At 45.8% G+C, this 20,751-nt stretch overlaps 1 protein-coding gene across 2 annotated transcripts in view; it reads right to left on the bottom strand.

Moving 5' to 3' along the window:
- Nucleotides 1–13,530: 13,530 nt before the first annotated feature.
- Nucleotides 13,531–20,751, bottom strand: part of HSPD1 (heat shock protein family D (Hsp60) member 1) — a 715,033-nt gene continuing 707,812 nt past the window's right edge. For both annotated transcript variants that reach the window (XM_068244950.1, XM_068244948.1), the window contains exon 12: nucleotides 13,531–14,326. In XM_068244950.1, the coding sequence (XP_068101051.1) occupies nucleotides 14,168–14,326 (159 nt within the window). In that variant the 3' untranslated portion in view covers nucleotides 13,531–14,167. The remainder of the gene's footprint in view (nucleotides 14,327–20,751) is intronic.

The following is a 20,751-nucleotide window of genomic DNA, read 5'->3' as shown; positions in this document are numbered from 1 at the left end:
ATTACCAGGCCTGGACAATTTTTGCCAATGGCCTCCTCATATTTTGGATATATTACAATTGTTTTTATGTTTTTTTATGTGTTCTTCGATTTTATGCTTATATCTTCATGTCATATTCACATTATTTCTTTATTATTAATTTTTATTTTTTTATTATTATTTTATTTTTTAATTCCAGAAGTATACACTATTTTATTTACCAATTGTAAAAAGTCGGGCATTGTTCATGCTTTTATCTTCATTATCTTTCAGCATGTATAATGACATTTGAAGTCTTTTCACTGTACTTGTTCTTTTGAACCACTAGATGGCAGCAAACACACCACTGTGCTCCATGTTCCCTTTTTAAACACTGCCCTGTGCATGCAGAGAAAGCATGCATGTTATGTAAGACCACATGCACACCTATCTACTCCTTACAGCTGGCAGCAGCTGATTGGAGGACTCTGTCACCATGGCCACTGACTTCACCCACCCACACTGGAGCAGCTTCTGGATAGGCCAGAGCTGCCAGCATTAACACATTTAAAGCAGCAAGCGACCTCACAACAGTACAGAGGCGCTCTTGCTTGCTATAACTGAATTGCTGGCAAGTCTTTATCTTTATTTTTAACCACTACGCATGCCTTTTCCCCTCTTGCCAGCTACAACTTATTCCATTCCCTACCTTCCACTGAAATATACCTAAAGCGGTCAATTTGATACCAACTTTATCTGATTTACTAACTACCTTTTACCACTGTTATCTAGTCCATTCCCCTATACACATTATGTAGTTTACACCGACCCATTCCTTGCAATCACCCCCCTACTATAACATATCACTTAACACTATTTTTGAAGTACTATTCTTATTACACTAACTAATAATCCATTTGTATCTTTTTATGGCAACATTTATAGCTATGCCTCTGTCTTGTTTACAGTTGTTTATCCCCTGCTTATTGCCTGAAGAAGTTTTTGTGTGTGTCTGCCTCAGATATGAGCAATGCCATCTACTCTTTGCCGTCAAAAATTGAGCCGTGGAAAGGCAAAAACCCACGTAGGGTCAACTGCCTTACCAAGGCACATGGAGAAAAAGCACAAACTGCAATGAGAAGACCACCTGAGGAAAAGCAGCACACAAAAGCAAAGCCACCCTCCTTCTCCTCTTCCTCCTTCAGGTGCAACATCTTCAGCCGCTTTCTCCCTTGCACCTTCAGCCACCCTCCTCCACTCCGCCTCTCACCTAGAGCAGTTCCTGCTCCTCTGCCCACAGCAGCAGCCAGGTGTCCCGTGAGGGAAATCTTTCAGCGGAAGAAGCCAATGTCTGCCACTCACCCCCTTGCCCAGCATCTGACAGCTGGCTTGGCGGTACTGTTAGCTCACCAGCTGTTACCATACCAGCTGGTGGACTCTGAGGCCTTCCAAAAATCTGTGGCCATTGGGACACCGCAGTGGAAGATACCAGGCCGCAATTATTTCTCAACAAAGGCGATACCCAAACTGTACCATGAAGTTGAAAGGCAAGTTGTGTCATCTCTGGCACACAGCGTTGGGTCAAGGGTCCAGCTGACCACGGATGCCTGGTCTGCCAAGCACGGTCAGGGCAGGTACATTACTTACACAGCCCATTGGGTTAACCTGGTGACCGCTGGCAAGCAGGGAGTACGTGGCTGTGCAGCGGACAGAGTTGTGACACCTCCATGGCTTGCAGGCAGGCCTGCTGCCACCTCCTCTCCTTCTACTCCTCCTGCTACATACTCTTCGCTGTCGTCCGCCTCCTCCTCCTTGGCTGAGTGGCAGTGCTACTCTACTGGTGCTGCGATCTCCTCTTCAGTTACACAGCCCCAGCTCCCCAGGGCCTATACTGCATGGCAAGTACAACGGTGTCACGCCATCTTAGAAATGTCTTGCCTCAAAACGGAGAGTCACACTGGAGCAGCTCTCCTGGCTGCTCATTACAAAGCAGGTGGATCAGTGGCTGACCCCGCACCAATTGGAGATCGGCAACATGGTGTGTGACAACGGCAGCAATCTCATTTCGGCTTTGAATTTGGGAAAGTTGACACATGTACCCTGCATGGCATATGTGCTGAATCTAATAATTCAGAGATTTGTGTGTAAGTACCCAGGATTACAGGACGTCGTGAAGTAGTCCAGGAAGGTGTGTGGGCATTTCAGGCGGTCTTACATGGCAATGGCACGCTTGGCCGATATTCAGCGGAGAAACAACTTACCGTCGAGGCGCTTGATTTGCGATAGCCCGACTCACTGGAGTTCCTGATGTTTAACTGCCTGCTACAACAGCAGAAAGCCGTCAACCAGTATCTCTACAACTACAGTGAAAAGACATGCTCTGGGGAGATGGGGATGTTCTGGCCGAAGTACTGGACACTCATGCGAAATGCCTGCAGGCTCATGCGGCCGTTTGAGGAGGTGACAAACCTGGTGAGTCACAGTGAAGGCGCCATCAGCGACTTGATCCCATGTGCTTTCTTCCTGGAGCGTGCCATGCGTAGAGTGGTGGATCAAGCTGTGGAGGAGCGTGAACAGGAACAGGAGGAAGAGTTGTGGGATCAATTCTCAGCAGAACTAGAGGTTTCCTCAACACCTGCGGCAGCACAGAGGTGGGAGGAGGAGGAGGAAGAGTTGTGTGGGGAAGAGGAGTCAAATGATGAGGAAGATTTTTTTTTTTTTTTTTTTTAGGAGGAGGAGGAGGCGGAAGAACAACCGCAGCAGGTATCGCAGGGGGCTTGTGCTGCTCAACTTTCCCATGGTATTCTTCGTGGCTGGGAGAGGAGGAGAACTTACCTGACATCACTGAGGAAGAGCAAGAGGAGACGGATAGTACGTCTGCATCCAACTTTGTGCAGATGACGGCCTTTCATGCTGTCCAGCCTTTTGAGGGACCCCCGTATAAAAAAACTCAAGGGGAATGACCTGTACTGGGTGGCCACGCTACTAGACCCTCAGTATAGGCACAAAGTGGCGGAGATGTTACCAACTCACCTGAAGGCAGAAAGGACGCAGCATTTGCAGAACAAGCTGGCAACTATGCTTTACAGTGCGTTTAAGGGTGATGTCACCGCACAACGGAATAAAGGTTCCACTGCCAGCAATCCTTCTCCCATGTCCACGCAGGTAAAGACAGGACGCTCCAGCAATCTCATGGTGATGTCGGACATGCGGACATTCTTTAGTCCAATGCCTCGCCTTAGCCTTTCCGGATCCACCCTCCACCAACGCCTCGACCGGCAGGTAGCCGACTACCTGGCCTTAAAGAGGAACGGTCGCGAAAATCTTGTAAAACACATACAAATAAGAAGTACATTTCTCCTAGAGTAAAATGAGTCATAAATTACTTTTCTCCCATGTTGCTGTCACTTACAGTAAGTAATAGAAATCTGACATTACCGACAGATTTCGGACTAGCCCATCTTCTCATAGGGGGTTCTCAGGTTTTTTTTTATTTTTAAAAGCACTTAGTAAATGGCAGTTGCTCCGTCCAACTGCCATAATAGTGTACAGCGAGCAGGGAGGCTGGCCAGCATCTTTGTATTAATCATTTTCAGGGAATGTCTTTATAAAGAATAAAGGCCATGCTAAGAATCCCCTTTAGAGAGATGGACTAGCCCAAAATCTGTCGGTAATGTCATATTTCTACTACCAATTTTAAGTGACAGCAACATAGGAGAAAAGTAATTTATGGCTCATTTTACTCTGGGAGAAATGTACTTATTTGTATGTGTTTTAAATTTTAAGATTTTCGTGAGGGTTCCTCTTTAAGTCTGGATGTAGACGCTATGAGCAGCAATGAACCCCTGGACTACTGGGTGCGCAGGCTTGACCTGTGGCCAGAGCTGTCACAATTTGCCATCCAACTTCTGTCTTGCCCTGCCTCAAGTGTCCTGTCTGAAAGGACCTTCAGCGCATTGTCACTGAGAGGCATTGTCACTGAGAAGAGAAGTCGCCTAGGTCAAAAAAGTGTTCAGTACCTCACCTTTATCAAAATGAATAAGGCATGGATCCCAGAGAGCTACTGCCCACCCGAAGACTGAGTCAGTCCCCACACACAGCATCTCTGCCTGCACGCCGTGTGACTGCCTGCCCCAAGACTAAATCGGTCCCCACACAACATCTCTGCCTGCAGGCCGCTTGACTGCCTTCTCCACCACCACCAACAAGGTCCAGGACTCCAGGCGGATTCTTGAATTCTGCTAGCAGCGGCAGCTATAGTTATTTTTCTAGTGCGTGTACATGCCTGCCTAATTTTTCTGGCTGCACTGCGGCTGCAACAACAAAACAAGGCATGTACACGTGTCAATTCCCCTTTGTGATCATTACCTTGCCGCGGTGAAGGGGCTTGCGTATCACAATGAAGCAATATCGAAGGTCGTTGCTTCATTGTGGACAGACCAAATTCGATCAACTGGACAGTCACTGTTGTTCTGTCATTGATCTACCTCAGCCCAGCGACCATATGGGCTTGAAAAGTGCTATTGCCTGCACTCTCGCCATGGTGCGCACCAGTCCAGCACAGCTGTCACTACACAAACAGCTGTTTGCGATGCGTTACACAGTGAGTTTGGTCTGTCAGTGTGAAGCAGTACACTAATTACACTACCTGATTGATGTATACACATGCAAGATGTTTTAAAGCACTTTAGGTCTCCAATTTAGCATGCAATGTGATTTCTGCCCTTAAAACGCTGTGCGTAAAATCCTGATTTGTCCCCGGGACTTTTGACGTGTATCCCACTCCGCCATGCCCCCCTCCAAGTGTTTGGCCCCTTGAAACATCTTTTCCATCACTTTTGTGGCCAGCATAAATGTTTGTAATTTTCAAAGTTCGCCTCCCCATTGAAGTCTAATGTGGTTTGCAAAGTTCGCGCGAACCCGAACTTTTGCAGAAGTTCGCGTTCGAGGTTCGCAAACCTAAAATCGGAGGTTCGAGCCATCTCTACCGGGGATTACCCGATGGCCATTTTATTAACGTCGCTGTGTCCTGAATATTTTTTTTTGGAAGCCAAATTTCGTGTTTCCAGTTGATGCAATGCAGATTGCAGAGACTGTGTAAGGCCATTTAGCACGGGGAGTTTGTCGGGTGCGCGGGACCTCCGCACTCAGAGGATATTGGCATCAGATCACTTCTGAGGATACTGGCGTGGGATTTTCCAAAGGTAAGTTTATCTAGTTAATTAAGATTAATAAAGGACTATTCGTTTGGCGTGAATGTGGCGGCAGCCCCAGGACCACACTACGGCAATTGGCGTGAAGTGCTAGGGGCGGAGGTTGCAGGGGATAGCGTGCACATCACCGCTGGAATGACGAGCCTCCCAGCGGCGATCGCTGCTAGGAGATTGTTAGACAGCGAAACCGCCATCTATTTACATCGTACATTGCTGCGATCTACTGCAGCACTGTGCTGGGGACAGCCGTGTGACACGGCTGTCCCTCTGAGTGGCAGAAAGTGATCCACTGTCATAGGCTGAAGTCTATGACAGCCGATCATGCTGGTTGGGGGGGATGGAGGGAGGGTTAAATAAAAAAAAAGAGAAATTTATTGAAAAATAAACAAATATTTTTTTAAAAAATAAATAAACATTGGAGGAGCAATCACAGCCCACCAACAGAAATCTCTGTTGGTGGGCAGAAAAGGGGGGGAATAATCACTTGTGTGCAGAGTTGTACGGCCCTGCAGCAAGGCTTTAAAGCTGCAGTGGCCCTATTAGTAAAAAAATGGCCTGGTCACTAGGGGGGTTTAAGACCGCGGTCCTCAAGAGGTTAACCCTTTATGAAAATGAGTAAGGGGTACTGTGTACCCCTGTACTCATTTCTCCTGAGGAGGTGGTGGCCCGGGTGGGCATCTGGGGGTCCCCCCAGGGCTTCGTCAGCCCCCACCTCCTCCTGGGGCACCGGAGGAGGGAAAGAGCCCCTTGTCCTTGGTTTACATATTTTATACCTTTTTGCTTAAAGAAAAAAAGCATAATACTAACTATTGTGCTGGCATTACTTTCTTAAAGTACTTAGTCCCAAATGTGTTACAGGACCAGCATGGGCACATTCCCTTACTACTGGGTTTGTGTGCATTCCAACAATCAATATCATAACCGATTTCCATATTCTATATACAGGCTTACTAGAGCGTTAAAGAGGAACTTTAAAGGGAAGGTTCGCGCACAAACTGCACTTACCTGGGGCTTCTTCCAGCTCTTGGCAGTCGATCGGTGCCCTCGCCGCAGCTCCTCTCCCGGCGTCCAGTGGTGAAGAAGCCGACCTTGCCAGGACCAGATGATGTCACTTACACCACGTGAATCCCAGCCGTGGAGCGCACAGAAGCCGACCTGGTGAGGTCGACTTCTTCACTGCTGGACGCCGGGAGGGAGAGGAGCTGCGGCGAGGGCACCGATCGACTGCCAGGATCTGGAAGAAGCCCCAGGTAAGTGCGGTTTGTTTTTTATAGCCTGCGCGGATCTTCCCTTTAAGACATGTCCTTCGTAAACCCATTTTGTTGCGGAGAAATTAAAATTATCCTTATATAGCATTTATTGTAGGAACCTCTGAAATTGTTTGTACACAACTGATGTTAAGCTTACAGGTCTATAAGTTCCTGGATCTTAATTTGTGACCTTCTTAAATAATGGGAAAGTGTGGGCTATTCGCCAACTTGAGTAAAAAAAAAAAATATAAAGGTGATTACTGATAAGTGAACTTAATTACCTTAGCACCCAAGGAAGTATGCCATCCACACCAGGTGCCTTATCAGTTTGGATTTTATTTAGTCTTGCATTCACTCCTTCATGCGTTATGTATTACGGCTACCTATTCTGGGGGATTCTCCAGCAGCCTATACTTGGGGGACTTATTCTGCCTACCTCTATACTATGGGTCCCTCTAGCTACCCATACAGAGGGGGCTACTACTGGCAACCTAGAAGTGAGGGGGTAACCTACTTGGGAAGGGAGGGGGTTGCTACTTCTGGTTTCCTATGCTGGGGAGGCCTTTGGTTACCTATACTACGGGTATGGGGGTTACTTGTGACTACTATATTAGGGGGGACCTCTGGCTAAGCATACTGGGGGGTACCTTTGCATATCTGTACTGTGGGATGCTACCTTATACTGGGGGTAGTTCTAGCTATCTTACTGCAGGGCACATATCTGGCTATGTTTGGGGGGGGGGGGGGGGAGCAGTTACCGTATTTCTCAGACTGTAAGATACTTTCTCTCCTAAAAGTAGGGGGAAAAGTCCCTGTTCTTATAGTCCGAATGTGCAGACAGGTGTCCCCCACAGGCAGGTACAGATGCTCAAAGCATGCTCAAAGTTCTGTATCCTACTCATGTATTCATCCTGTGACCACGTGGGCCATCCTGCAGTAGCTTCAGCTCTGCCACCTCTGAGAGCAGTTTCCCTGCTGCCACTGCTGAGACCCGGATGGATGATCTGCCCCCCTCTCACCCAGGCGCACCACATGGGCCATCCTGCCACAGCTTTAGCTTCACCACCGCCAACGTTGAGGACGGTTTTCTTGCTGCTGCCACTGAGACCTGTATAGATATAAAATATGCGGTCGCTCCTTAGATGATAATACTCGGCGGGATCCACCCAAGCCCAGATACAAACCCTGGGAAGAGGAGGACCTGAGCATGTACCTGTCGCCAAGAAAACAATGCAAGCGAAGTGCAGAAGAGGGTGCAGAGGAGGGGGAAAAAAAAAAAAAAACAGAGAAGGAGACAATAACCTCTGATGGCATTTTTTACATCAGTGGTGTTAAACTTGATGATAAAGAATTGTCTTTGTTAAGTAAGGGCCTTAAAGAGATCCAGAGATCCTGTAAAGAAAAGAAGTTCTAGATACCTGGGGCTTCCTTCAGCCCCATAAGCGCTGATCGATCCCACGCCGTCGTCAGCTATGAGAAACGGGACCCCGCTCTGCCGTCAGTCGGAGCCAGTCTAGTGTAGCAGAGGTGCGCTCTTTGCGTATCTCTGCAGCACTGTATGGAGAGATACGTGGAGGGCTCACTTCTCCTGCATAACCCGGCTCCGATGACGTCAGCATCGAGAGCCCATTCTCGTAGTTGCAGGCAGCGCTGGATAGCAGCGTGGGATCGATCAGCGCGTATGGGGCTGGAGGAAGCCCCAGGTATGTATAACTTCTTTTCTTTACAGGATCTCTGGTTCCCTTTAAACATACACATACATTGACCTTAATAAATTTGTCAGAAGACTAAATATTAAAAAGTACTTTTTAGGCAAAAATAATGGTGTAGTCAATAGAGCCCCTGTGGATCAGTACAGACCCACTACATTAAGGAATAATTCTACATTTAACCCAGCAGGTGCCCCTGTGGGTAGCACTGTAGAAACTTTCAAGAGGATGGTCTACAAAGACCTCAGACAACTGACTACTAAATATTCAGACCCTACTGTGAAGAGTATTAAAAAGACAATAGAAGAAAAAAACAGCTGGTAGCGAGACCAGCAGATAGAGGGGGAGTGGTGATTATGTCTAATTCCCAATATGACCGGGAATTGAACAGACTTGTGACAGACACATCTACCTACAGATTGCATACTACAGATCAGACTAAGCTTTATTTAGAAGAACTGAGCGGAATATTGAAACAGGGTCTCAGTGAAGGCCTAGTGAATGATCATGAATTTGATTATTTGATTCCGTCAGCCCCTAACCGGCACGGTCATCTCAAGTATCTAAGGTCCACAAGGACCCTGTTTGCCTGCCTGGTAGGCCCATTATTGGTGGCATGGGGTCTGTCACACATCGTCTGGGTCAGTACCTGGATGACATGCTGCAGCCAGCTGTGGCCTTGGTGCCCCTTCTTTTAAGGGACACGAAGCATGCCTTACAGGTGCTAGACGCGGTCAAAGTTGAGCCACAGATGCTGTTGGTGACGGCAGATGTGGCGTCTCTTTATATCAATATACCCCATGGTCCAGTGGTGGAGGCAACTAGGAGGTATTTCATTCGAACAGGTATGATGGATAGACAGGTGAGGTTCATCATACAACTGCTGGAGTTTGCTCTAAGAAGTAATTATTTTTGGTTTATTGCAATGTCCACTTCTATGTACAAATCAGGGTATGTGCAATGGGGACGGGGTTTGCCCCCAGTTTCGCGAACCTTTTTATGGCGGTGTGGGAGGAAGAGGTTTTAACACTCCCGCACTCTAGGGCCATAGTAAAGTGGGCCAGGTATATAGATGACCTGATATTAGTGTGGAACGCTACAGAAAATGAATTACAAACCTTCATGGCCACTTTAAATACAAATGATTTAAACATACAGCTCACAATGGAGGTTAGTGATACCAAAGTGCATTTCCTTGATTTAGAGGTGCACAAAGGTATATCCAATATTTGGATACGTACGTTTTTCAAGACGACAGACCGGAACGGGTATATTAGGGTAGACAGCTGTCATCACCCCAATTGGGTGAAAGGAGTCCCTAAGGGACAATTCTTAAGACTCAGGAGGAACTGTTCACATCGGAATGACTTTTTGGAACGATCAGGAGTTTTGAGAGAGCGTTTTGTCCAGAAGGGATATAATCCAACCTACATTGATGAGCAAATCAATCAAGTGGCCCTGATGGATAGGAATCAAACATTTGTCAGAACCAGTAAAGAGAGAGATACCAACACACTACCCTTTATTCCTGGCTTCAGCCAGCAATACAGAGAATTCGAAACAATAGTCAAGCGACATTGGAGCATACTCAAGGCAGATGCACAATTAGGTCCCACACTACCTGATCAACCGCAGTTTATTTATAAAAAAAAGCCAATAATCTTAAGTCTATATAGGCCCCAAGTTGTGTTAATCCACCTAAGAGAATGAGAAATCCATGGCAACAAGATGGCTACTACCCCTGTAGAAGTTGTAGGCTATGCCAGGCGGGACTCACAAAGAAGTCCTTATCTGTGACATCCACTGTTAATTGCCGTGAATTTAAAATCCGAGGGTTTATTACTTGTACCACAAAATATGTTTACTGCTTGACATGTGGGTGTGGTAAGCAGTATATAGGCAGGACCAGTAGAGAGCTTGAAGAAAGGTTGGGGAACATTATTCTAAGATCGAGAAGGGACACACCAATCATAGTGTCCCGACATTTCATTAGTAACCCCTCCTGCAAATTGAGTAACATGAGAATGACAGATCTGGAGAAATTGCAGCCTTCCTGGCGAAGCAGTATTAAAACTCGTGAACTCTCCAAACTTGAAACTAAAAACCATCTATGAAATGGACACTCTTGAACCAGCAGGACTTAACATAGACAGATTTGAATTGCTTTTTAAGTAATTCTTAGTCATGTCTGATGTACAGGAGGTTCAATATTTGTCTTCTGATTGGTTGGGATATTTCACTAGCCGGGGACATCTGAACAGATGTGCTATAGATGGGCCATTTGAGCTCCATCAGATTACCACTTTGACATCTACCATCTGTTTGGGTATCTCATGCTGGTTATAATGACATGGGTGCAGTATTTTGAGGTCACATTTGGCTGCACCTTATGTGTGGTCTGCATAGATCTATCAATTATTCAGGGTGTGTAATTTCACATATGATGTGCGTTTTTAATTTATCATGTGTGGCTTAATTAACCTTCCCATGGAGGGGAGCTTTAACCACTTTACCCCCGCCCGTACGAATTTCTCCGTCCCTTTTTCCATCCTTTAACCCCCAGGGACGGAGAAATCCGTACTTTCCGCGCTACCGCCGCTGCCCGCGCTCCAGCGTGCACTCCCGCGGGTAAACACGCCGCCCGCCGCTCGCCCGGAGATCAATGAACAGGAAAATCCATTCCCGTTCGTTGATCTAAGCCCTGCAATGATCCGCTGCTTCTCGCTAAGCAGCGCGATCATTGTGAGAAAAAAACCCGTTTCCAGCCTCCTAGTACTTCCTCCAAGCGTCTGGAAGGACGCTTGGAGGTCGCATTAAAGAAAAAGTTACTGTTGCCATCTTGTGGCCAAATAGTAAAACTACACCCTAAAACACTTTTCACATACAAATAAATTACTTATACACAAAAAATTAACTCATTACCTCCCACACTACACATTTTTTTTTAATAAAAAAAAATAATAAAAAAAAAAATTTACAATTAAAAAAAACATAAATAGTTACCTTAGGGACTGAACTTTTTAAATATTTATGTCAGGAGGGTACAACAATGTTACTTTATAAACTATGGGCTTGTAATTAGGGATGGACGCAAAACTGAAAAAAATGCACCTTTATTTCCAAATAAAATATTGGCACCAAACATTGTGATAGGGACATAATTTAAACGGTTTTATAACCGGGACAAAAGGGCAAATAAATTTCATGGGTTTTAATTACAGTAGCATGCATTATTTAAAAACTATAATGGCTGAAAACTGAAAAATAATTTTTTCCCACACTTTTCCTATTTTCCCATTAAAACACATTTAGAATAAAATAATTCTTGGCATAATGTCCCACCTAAAGAAAGCCTAATTGGTGGCGAAAAAAACAAGATATTGTTCATTTCATTGCGATAGGTAATAAAGTTATAGACGAATGAATGGAAGGAGCGCTGAAAGGTGAAAATTGCTATGGTGCTCAGGGGGTAAAACCCCTCAGTGGTGAAGTGGTTAATAATGATATTGTGATGAATATGTTAGTGTTAAGATGATTGAATTTAATCACACGGTTCCAGATGTATATTATAATGTATTTAATCTGGAAGAGTATTGGTTGTTGTATGGGGGTGGAGCGCGGCAGGTTTTTAAACTTTCGCTTACGCCTATGTAAAGGAGGTTGGCCTCCTGACAGGCAATAAATATGGGCAGACGCATCACTCCGTTCAAGCCCCTGATGAGTTGCTACGCAACGCAAAGCAACGAAACGCAAAGGCATAGTGGGGGTCTTTTCTGCAGAGCGCTTGGCGGTGATTAACGGAGGAGGCATTGGGATTCCGGCAGCCATACAGGACGTGACACTACCTACACTTTTAATGCATCACCAGCGCTTATGCGAGTTGTTTTTAATGTTTTTTAAAATAAACGCAGAATCACACTATTGGAAGCGGGCCTTACTGTGTGTTCTAGTCTGAGAGGACACGAGGATCCACATCTGCACCACACCATCTAGGAGGCAGTGAGCCAGTGAGGCGACTGGGGGCCATACACCCCGAAGGCGCTGACTGGTCTATATCAGACGGCAACATCTGGTGAGTGGTTTCTTGAAGGAGGGTTTGGTGGAAGCAAGAATTACAAGAGCGCAACCTATTGACTTTCAGCCACTGAGACCTGGGTGGATGACCTGCCTCCCTCTAAGCCGGGCGCACCACGTGGGCTATCCTGCCACGGTTTCAGCCTGTTTCCTCGCTACCGCCGATGACACCCGTATGGATGATCTGCCTCCCTCTCACCCGGGTGGCCATCCTGTCGCAGTTTCAGCGCCACCACTACTGAGAGGAGCATTTTCCTGCTGCCACCCACATGGATGATCTGCCTCCCTCTCAGCGGCGGCAGTGGGGAAACCGTCCTATCAGCGGGGGTGGAGCTGAAGCTGCATAACCTATCCTGCCGCAGCTTCAGTTCCACCACCGTTACAGCTAAAAGGACCATTTCCCCGTCCCCTGAAACTAAGTGTGTCTTATAGTCCAAAACTTTCCTATGAGCCCCCATGACTTCTGCAAGTGAAACTGGTTACAAAATACAAATGCTGGCTTTATGTCCACTCTATGCCAGCAATGTATTAGTGAGATATTAACCTGTTCTTTTTAACTTTTTAAAGTACACCTGTAAAGCCGCCTGCTGTGGGATTTTACCAATGGCCACAATTCACTAAGATCAGGCTGGTGATAAGGCAAGTGAAAACTTAACACCACACATGAATCTATATTTTAAGTGTTCTTAGTGTTTTTATTCACTAAACAAACTTGCCTTAACATGTAGTGATACATTTTCCCAGTGAGTGTTGTCTTATCTCTTCAGTAGGTTGTAAGTTATCACCTCTGTAGTTATTCTCAATACAGTAGATATGGAAGGGGAGGATTTAGCTCCACCCCTCCTGCTGCAAGGACAATTAGAGATAGCCTGTGTAGGACAGCCAGGGAAGGAGAGAGAGGGGCTGTGGCTGTGTGTTTCTTTTTTTCTGTGTGAATGTTTAAGTGTGGCTGTGTGTACACACACACACACACACGCTTGATGTCTCTCTCCTTCCATCTTTGTGTGCCTGATGTGCATATTTCTCTATAGAGTCCCCTTTTCCATAAACTAGTAAAACAAAGCAGACAGCTTCACTTTACATAGCAGTCTGTAGTAACACGCCACTTAACAGCAGCTCAGGCCAGGCGGTATACTATCTATCTATCTATCTATCTATCTAAAGTATCCATTCAAAGCTGTAAGATTGTACAATCAAGATAGAATCATTAGTGGGCACCTTTAGATGTACCACCTTTTTACAAAGTACACCACTAGAGCACTTCCAACAAGGAATTTTAAAGTCCCCATGTTTTGTTACCATATTGAAAAGGAAAATTTGCTAATGTTGACAATTTTGAATTTTATCAGTTTATTTATAGCCGGGTATGCAAACATTGGCCAGAAAAAAAAAACAGTTCTGAATATCAGACTTTCCATACAATGAAAAACATACTAGTAAAAAATATTATGGTAACTAATGAAAAAAGGTTATTTAGGCAGACATCATTGAAAATATGTTAAACAAAAACAACGTCAAATGCCAATGGAGGTACACACAATGGGCATGATTCTCAAAGCTTTTTTTACTGGTTTTCCTCTGTTTTCACCTTATCTATGTTACTTTTTTAAGCTCCCAAAGAGAAAAATATAATATAATTAAGGTAAGAAAAGTAATATTGAAATGAAGTTATTCAGGAACAACTTACTTTGAGTGATTATCTTGCTTAAAAATGTGTGGAAAGGTTATTTTTATCAATTAGGCGATAAGTCATTTAGAAGAAGTTTTGTGAATAGAGCCCATTGAATTGAAGGAATGTACAAAGGAAAACAGAATACGTTTTTTAAAAGGCATAACTGATGACTGGATGTTTTCAATTTCTCATTTCTTTTTGGCAAGCATCACTCATGTTGTTCTGTTTACAATGTCAGGGCAATAATAGATGGTGCAGTTAGAGCAGTGGAGTTTTCTGGTCCAATGTCCTTTAAAACATTCCCCCTCCCATTCCTCCCATTCCACCCATACCACCCATGCCAGCCATGCTAGCATCTTTCTCTTCTTTTGGTAGTTCTGTCACTACTGCTTCTGCAGTCGTCAAGAGAGATGCTACACCTGCTGCATCCATTAAAGCAGTCCGTACAACCTAAAAGAAAAAAAAAAAATTAGAAATTTACATTAGCAATAAGACTAAAGCTATATGTTAAAACTATCTAAACTGAGCCCACCTTTGGTTAAAATATTACAGATAGGTCCTGTCTCTGTTTTACAAAAGCATAAGAATTTCCTGCCCCACTACCTTTCAGAATTGTAAAGCACTTGATCTGCCAATGACCTGGCATATCTCTGCTTACATCTCTTCGGCTGCTAAATGCAAAGCATGTGCATGGTGCCTACTAAGGGTCTGATCTATACATGTACTCATTCATGCAGAGTTTAAAAGACATGTGTATGGTCTTGTGCAACTCAGGCACCTTATAGTGATTTGGGGGGGGGGGGGGGGGGGGAGTTGGCAAAGGAAAGTTGCAAGAGCGTGTCACGTGACAGACAGGGTAAGTACAGAAAACGATGCTCTGGGAGCTTTAAACTGCTTCATCTGCAGCACAGGAAAAGAAGGAGGAAGATCGAAGCCAGCATACAGACAAGGAGTTAGGGATCAGTTCCCTAAAGGTAAGTAAGGCTCGTCACCTCCCTCAACAGTCCACACTATTTACAAACCTCCCTTAAAGTGGAGATTAATTTTATACATTTTATTCATATGGTGCAGAGTATTAACCTCCCTGGCGCTCAATTTCCCCAGGTTCTCTGTACAAAAAGTGATCAATTAATTTCCATAACTTTTTTTCCTGTAACTGGACAAAATGTGTCAAGCACGGGTCTAGTATACAGTGTAGGAGAGTACTGACGTGTATCCACATCAATACTGTTCACAGCATGTTTTGTATGGACGTGTATAACCATCAATACCGATAGGAAGGTTAAAGTGTACCCGAAAGCTTGGGTACAAAATCAGATACTTATCTTAAAGGGAACCAGAGAGGAATGAAGGGCGAAAATAGAAAAAGCTTTTATACATACCTGGGGCTTCTTCCAGCCCCATAAGCCTGGATCGCTCCCACGCCGCTATCCTCAGCTTCCTCTATCGCTGCTACCGGGTCCCGTCACTTCCGGCGGCCGCAGACAATTGTCCGCATCACAGGGGCTCCCTCCATACCCTTATGCATGCGGCTGCACAATACGCAGCCGCAAGCGTAAGTGTATGGAGGGAGCCCCTGTGATGCGGAGAATTGGCCGCGTCCGCCGGCCGACTGGCGGTAATGACGTGACCCGGTACCGGCGGATCCAGGCACCGGAGGACGACTGCGTGGGAGCGATCCGTGTGTATGGGGCTGGAGAAAGCCCCAGGTATGTATAAAAGCTTTTCTTTTAACCTCTCTGGTTCTCTTTAAAAGAGGGACGCCTCAGGATCCTATTGAGGCTTCCCTTGCTACTCCGTTGTCCTCAGTCACTGAGCACGGCCCACCCAGAAGCGACAAGGCATTGTTGCCAATCACAGAGGACCGTGAAGCTCCTCTTACTCCAGCGTGGCCACGTAATAGATGACCAAGCCCGCATACGCAGTAAGCCAGAGCCGCAAATTTCATCCTACAGCATATGCATGTTCACACAGCTACTGCACTGCCGTGATATAGGAAGAGGAGCTGCGCGGCCCCAATGTGTCGAGGGGCCGCGCTCAGCAATAGGTGTCTTTCAACTACCTAGGGAGGCCTCAATAGGATCCAGAGGCTTCTCTCTGTTGAGGGTAAGTATATGATATTTAAAGCTTTGGCTCAGGTCCACCAAGTATTCTGCTTTTAGTTTCAAAAGGTTTTTATTGGTGAAAACAACAAGATATAGTGGACATGTACACCTTAAAGCAACTTAAGGGGTCAGAATAATGCATCAACGAAGGACATACAGTTAAGACAACTGAATATCCAAACCGTGAAATAACAACCATTAACAAAGGTAAACATACATATGGCTCAAGGGTGGTACACATTTCATACATTGAACCTAGCAATTTACCAAAGTCAGATATTTCAGTAAGGTGGGGAAAGACCGAGAAATTACAAAAAGGTATAAATGGTTACAAATAGGTTGGCTCATGAACTTCAGCATATAACACCGCATCATTCAGTCAGCATGAAAAACCATTACAGAATGGAAAAGCCTTAGGAGTGCAGCACATAGGCCAGGCCCATGTTCTGCTGCCAGGAGATCCACAAGTCCCACGTTTTATGGAAATTAGGAAGCATCTCTCTAATCTTGGCCAGAATATGTTCACTAAGCACCACCTTGTTCAGTGTGTCAAAGACCGCATTAAAGGAGAGATAATGGGATCTCCAATTAGTCGCAAGGTTAGTTATGGCAGTGACATGTTGCACAAAGCGATGCTTAGGATAGTTAGCCCTTGAGGGGGAGGGGGGGAGTTAGCCTCCAAGCCACAAATGGGGATTAGGTGGGGGAATGTAGACCTGTAAAGCTACATGACTGGCTCCAAACGGTTGACCAGAACCTTCAAGCATGTGGGCACATCCACCAAGGGCTGCGGAAACAGCTATAAGATATTTCAGGTTTAATTACATGTAACGTCCCTAGGTACAGTAACCCTGATGCAAGAACGTAAAGGACACATCCGGAGCAAATATAAAAAATGAGATCTACTTACCCGGGGCTTCCTCCAGCCCCTGGCAGCCTACCTGTCCCACACACTGCAGCTCCAGAGTCCCCGGATCCCCTCTGTTACAGATACCGACCTTGCCAGTTCGGCATCTACAGCGCCTGTGATCCCCTTGCGATTCCGTAGCCGGGAGCATTCTCCACATGCCAAATACTTCTGCGCCTGTACATAACGATTCAGGCTACGTGAGCCGGATCACAAGAGGCGTGGACACACTAGCACAGGCGAAGTAGATGCCGACCTGGCGAGGTTGGCATCTGCAACAGAGGGGAACCGGGGACTCCGGAGCTGCGGCGAGTGACCGGTAGGTTTCCAGGGGCTGGAGGAAGCCCCAGGTAAGTAGATCTCTTTTTTTATTTGCTTGGACATGTCCTTTAATCTCAGTTATTATGGAATAGTAATACGAGAGCAGTTTTTGGTAATCCTCATACAGCAATGGGCCCATCTGAGCCAATATCTGCTTCCCATCTCAATTCAAATTGCAGTTTTGCAGAACTGTTGTCCCGGGTTAATATTGAATAAAGGAAGGATATAAGAGCTTTATCAAGGGTAAATCCTTGCACCAAATTTCATAGGAGTAACTCAAAGGTTCTGTAGCGGTCTTAGTGGCGGGGAGTGTAATGGTTAAGGGCTCTGCCTCTGACACAGGAGACCAGGGTTCGATTCTCGGCTCTGCCTGTTCAGTAAGCCAGCACCTATTTAGTAGGAGACCTTGGGCAAGTCGCCCCAACACTGCTACTGCCTATAGAGCGCGTCCTAGTGGCTGCAGCTCTGGCGCTTTGAGTCCGCCAGGAGAAAAGCGCAATAAAAAATGTTCTGTGTTTGTTTGTCTTAGAGCTTTGCAAAAAAAAAAAAAAAAAAAAAAAAAATTCTCCAAGTGGGACAGTGTTCTCCCCAGGATCAATCAGCCGGGCGGAGCGCCCGGGTAAGTTTAATTGCCGCCCGGCTGATGAGACTGCATGCCCCGTTGTCTCCGAGCCCAAGTAAAATATGTACTGCCCGGCTGAAATCTGCATGTCCCTGTCATCGCGAGCCGCAAGTGTCCGTCTGGCTAGCAGATGTGCTGCTTCCCCTCTACACTCGAGATCTCGCGCTTCCCGGCGAGCTTGTGCTTTGATAGGCTTAGCAAATAAGAGGCGTGACATTAGCACTAGCCGCCTTCTGCAGAGCAGTGTGCCGCGTGTAGGGACGTGTGTGGAGAGAGAGGCATGTGCGCAACTCAATGACGGATGAATCCGTCTTGCTCCATATCTTCCCGTTTGTGGTCTCTGAGGAAGCGGTTGTACCGTGAAACGGCTGTAAGGCCGGTATCTTTGCCTATACTTTACTTGGTATGCCTGTAACGCCTGGTGTGTCACAATAAATCTTATGAGCAGAGCTGGTGCTCCGTCTTTCTTCATCTACACTACTTCATTGAACTGCTTATCGTGAGCACAACTATCAGATGTGACATACAGGCTGTCCTTGAGCCAGCATTTGGTGCCAGCTTCTTTGACAATCTCTACCCAACGATGAAAGCTTTTATACATACCTGGGGCTTCTTCCAGCCCCATAAGCCTGGATCGCTCCCACGCCGCCATCCTCCGCTTCCTCTATCGCCGCTACCGGGTCCCGTGACTTGCCGGCGGACGCAGACAATTGTCCGCATCACAGGGGCTCCCTCTAAAATAAGGCGGGATATATCTGCCATCCAGGACCAATCCCTGGAGTCCTGTACACTGTGCTCTTGATCTGGGCAAGAGAAACTGAAACAGTTCTCTGTAAGGCAAGCATCTTATCCTTAATAGCGACTGAAAAAACTCTAAACAAGTAAAGCCCCCTGGGTTCAAAAAAATCATTGGCCTCAATTCTGGTAGCTATGTGCGGTAAAAAAAAATTTGTCGGTAAAATACCTCATGCAGCATTTTCCTCTTTTACCAATTCTGAAAGATTTTTCCGCATTTCCGAACATGCGGTAAAATGTGTGGAAAATGCATAAAGTGCAGTAAAAAGTGTGGTATTTCAGCGGTAAGCATGTGGTAAATAATAGTCATCTAATTGTGGATCAGCTGCTTTCGGCACGCGGCTCTCAGAGCCGAGCGCCGAAACTGGGCACCCCATCGTAGCAATGCTATGCTGCGCGGGGCACGTAGCGGTAATTCGGGGCTCTGGCGGCTGCCAGACCCTGAATTACATCTCCCTCCAAGTTGCGACAACTCGGAGGGGGAATAGTATTTAACGCCGCCTCGGAGTTTAGCGGCCGCGGTGAGAGCAGTCGTTTGGCTCTCACCACGCCACGCCGAACTGAGCGCCGAGATAATATGCACCCATCTAATTGTCTTCCATAAGTTAGGATAGTCTTTGAAAGATAGGTCCTGATGAAGCAGATGGTGCAAAACGGCTGTTGACCTCTGAACATGCTGTAACCCTCTATCCTCAAGGTACCATTGATTTTATGAGGTTTAATAAATTTTGGCATTTAATATTGAATGCACCCAGATGCTTTCTCTTATATTGAACTGTTAACCCTTACATGGGCTTAGAGCACTCCAGTGGGCCATAACTGCAGGTCCTGTGGTGCACTGTGGTGCATTTCTCCTCATACCAAAATCTTAGGCCACTCAAGGACACTAGGTCACTCAAGGACATTCACAGAGCTGTCCTGAAGCTACTTCTTTGCTATCTTGGCTGTTTGCTTCTGGTCCTTGTCCTGCTGAAAGATAAACTGTTGCCCCAGTGTGAAATTCAAGAGCGCACTGGAGCAGGTTTTTATCCAGTTTGTCTATGTACATTGCTGCAGTCATCTTTCCATTTATCCTGGCTAGTCTCCCAGTTCCTGCCCCTGAAAAACATCCCCACAGCATGATGCTTCCACCACCTTGCTTCACTGTAGGAATGGTATTGGGCTGGTGATGAGTGGTGCTTGGTTTCCTCCAAATTTGACACCTGGCATTCATACCAAAGAGTTCAATCTTTGTTTCATCAGACCAGAACATTGTTTGTCATGGCCATAGTCCTTCAGGTGCCTTTTGGCCACTCTACCACGCAGGCCTGATTGGTGGGACTGCTGCAGAGATGGTTGTCTTTGTGGAAGGTTTTCCTCTCTCCACAAAGGACCTCTGACAGAGGGCCCATTGGGTTATTAGTCCCCTCCCTGATTAAGGCCCTTCTCCCCCAATCGCTCAGCTCTAGGAAGAGTCTTGGTGGTTTTGAACTTTACTTACGGATAATGGAGGCCACCGTGCTCATTGGGACATTCAAAGCAGTGGTATTTTTTTATAACCTTTCCCAGACTTGTGCCTCAAGACAATCCTGTCTCAGAGGTCTACAGACAAATCCTTTGACTTTTATGTCAGAACACAAACCAAGCATAACCTTCCAACTGTGGGACCTTATATAGACAGGTAATGTGCCTTTCCAAACCAACTTAATTTACCCCAGGTGGACTCCAATTAAGATGCAGAAAATTCTCATCGATGATCAGGGGAATCGGGATGCACCTGAGCTCAATTTTGAGCTTCATGGCAAAGGCTGTGAGTACTTGTGTGCATGTACTTTCTCTCTGCAAAAATCTCAAGTAAACTTTTTCACATGGTCATTATGGGGTAGTGTGTGTAGCATTATGAGAAAAAAAATGAATTTAATCAATTTTGGAATAAGGCTGTAACATAAAATGTGGAAAAGTGATGTGTTGTGAATATTTTCGGATGCACTATAACTTATCATTGTGGTTAAATGTTTATAGTCTAATAGATGAATTGAACTTGTTTAATTGTGGATTCTTTAAAGTATGCAGATAAAGAGATATGAAAAAGTGAAGTTGTCCAGAGGTTTTTGACTCAAGTTGCTGGTGACCCAGATAGGGATGA

Source organism: Hyperolius riggenbachi, chromosome 7 (assembly GCF_040937935.1).
Source record: "Hyperolius riggenbachi isolate aHypRig1 chromosome 7, aHypRig1.pri, whole genome shotgun sequence".
Classification (NCBI taxonomy): Eukaryota; Metazoa; Chordata; class Amphibia; order Anura; family Hyperoliidae; genus Hyperolius; species Hyperolius riggenbachi.
Note: the sequence above shows the minus strand (reverse complement) of the source record. Positions and strands in the feature narration are given on the sequence as shown.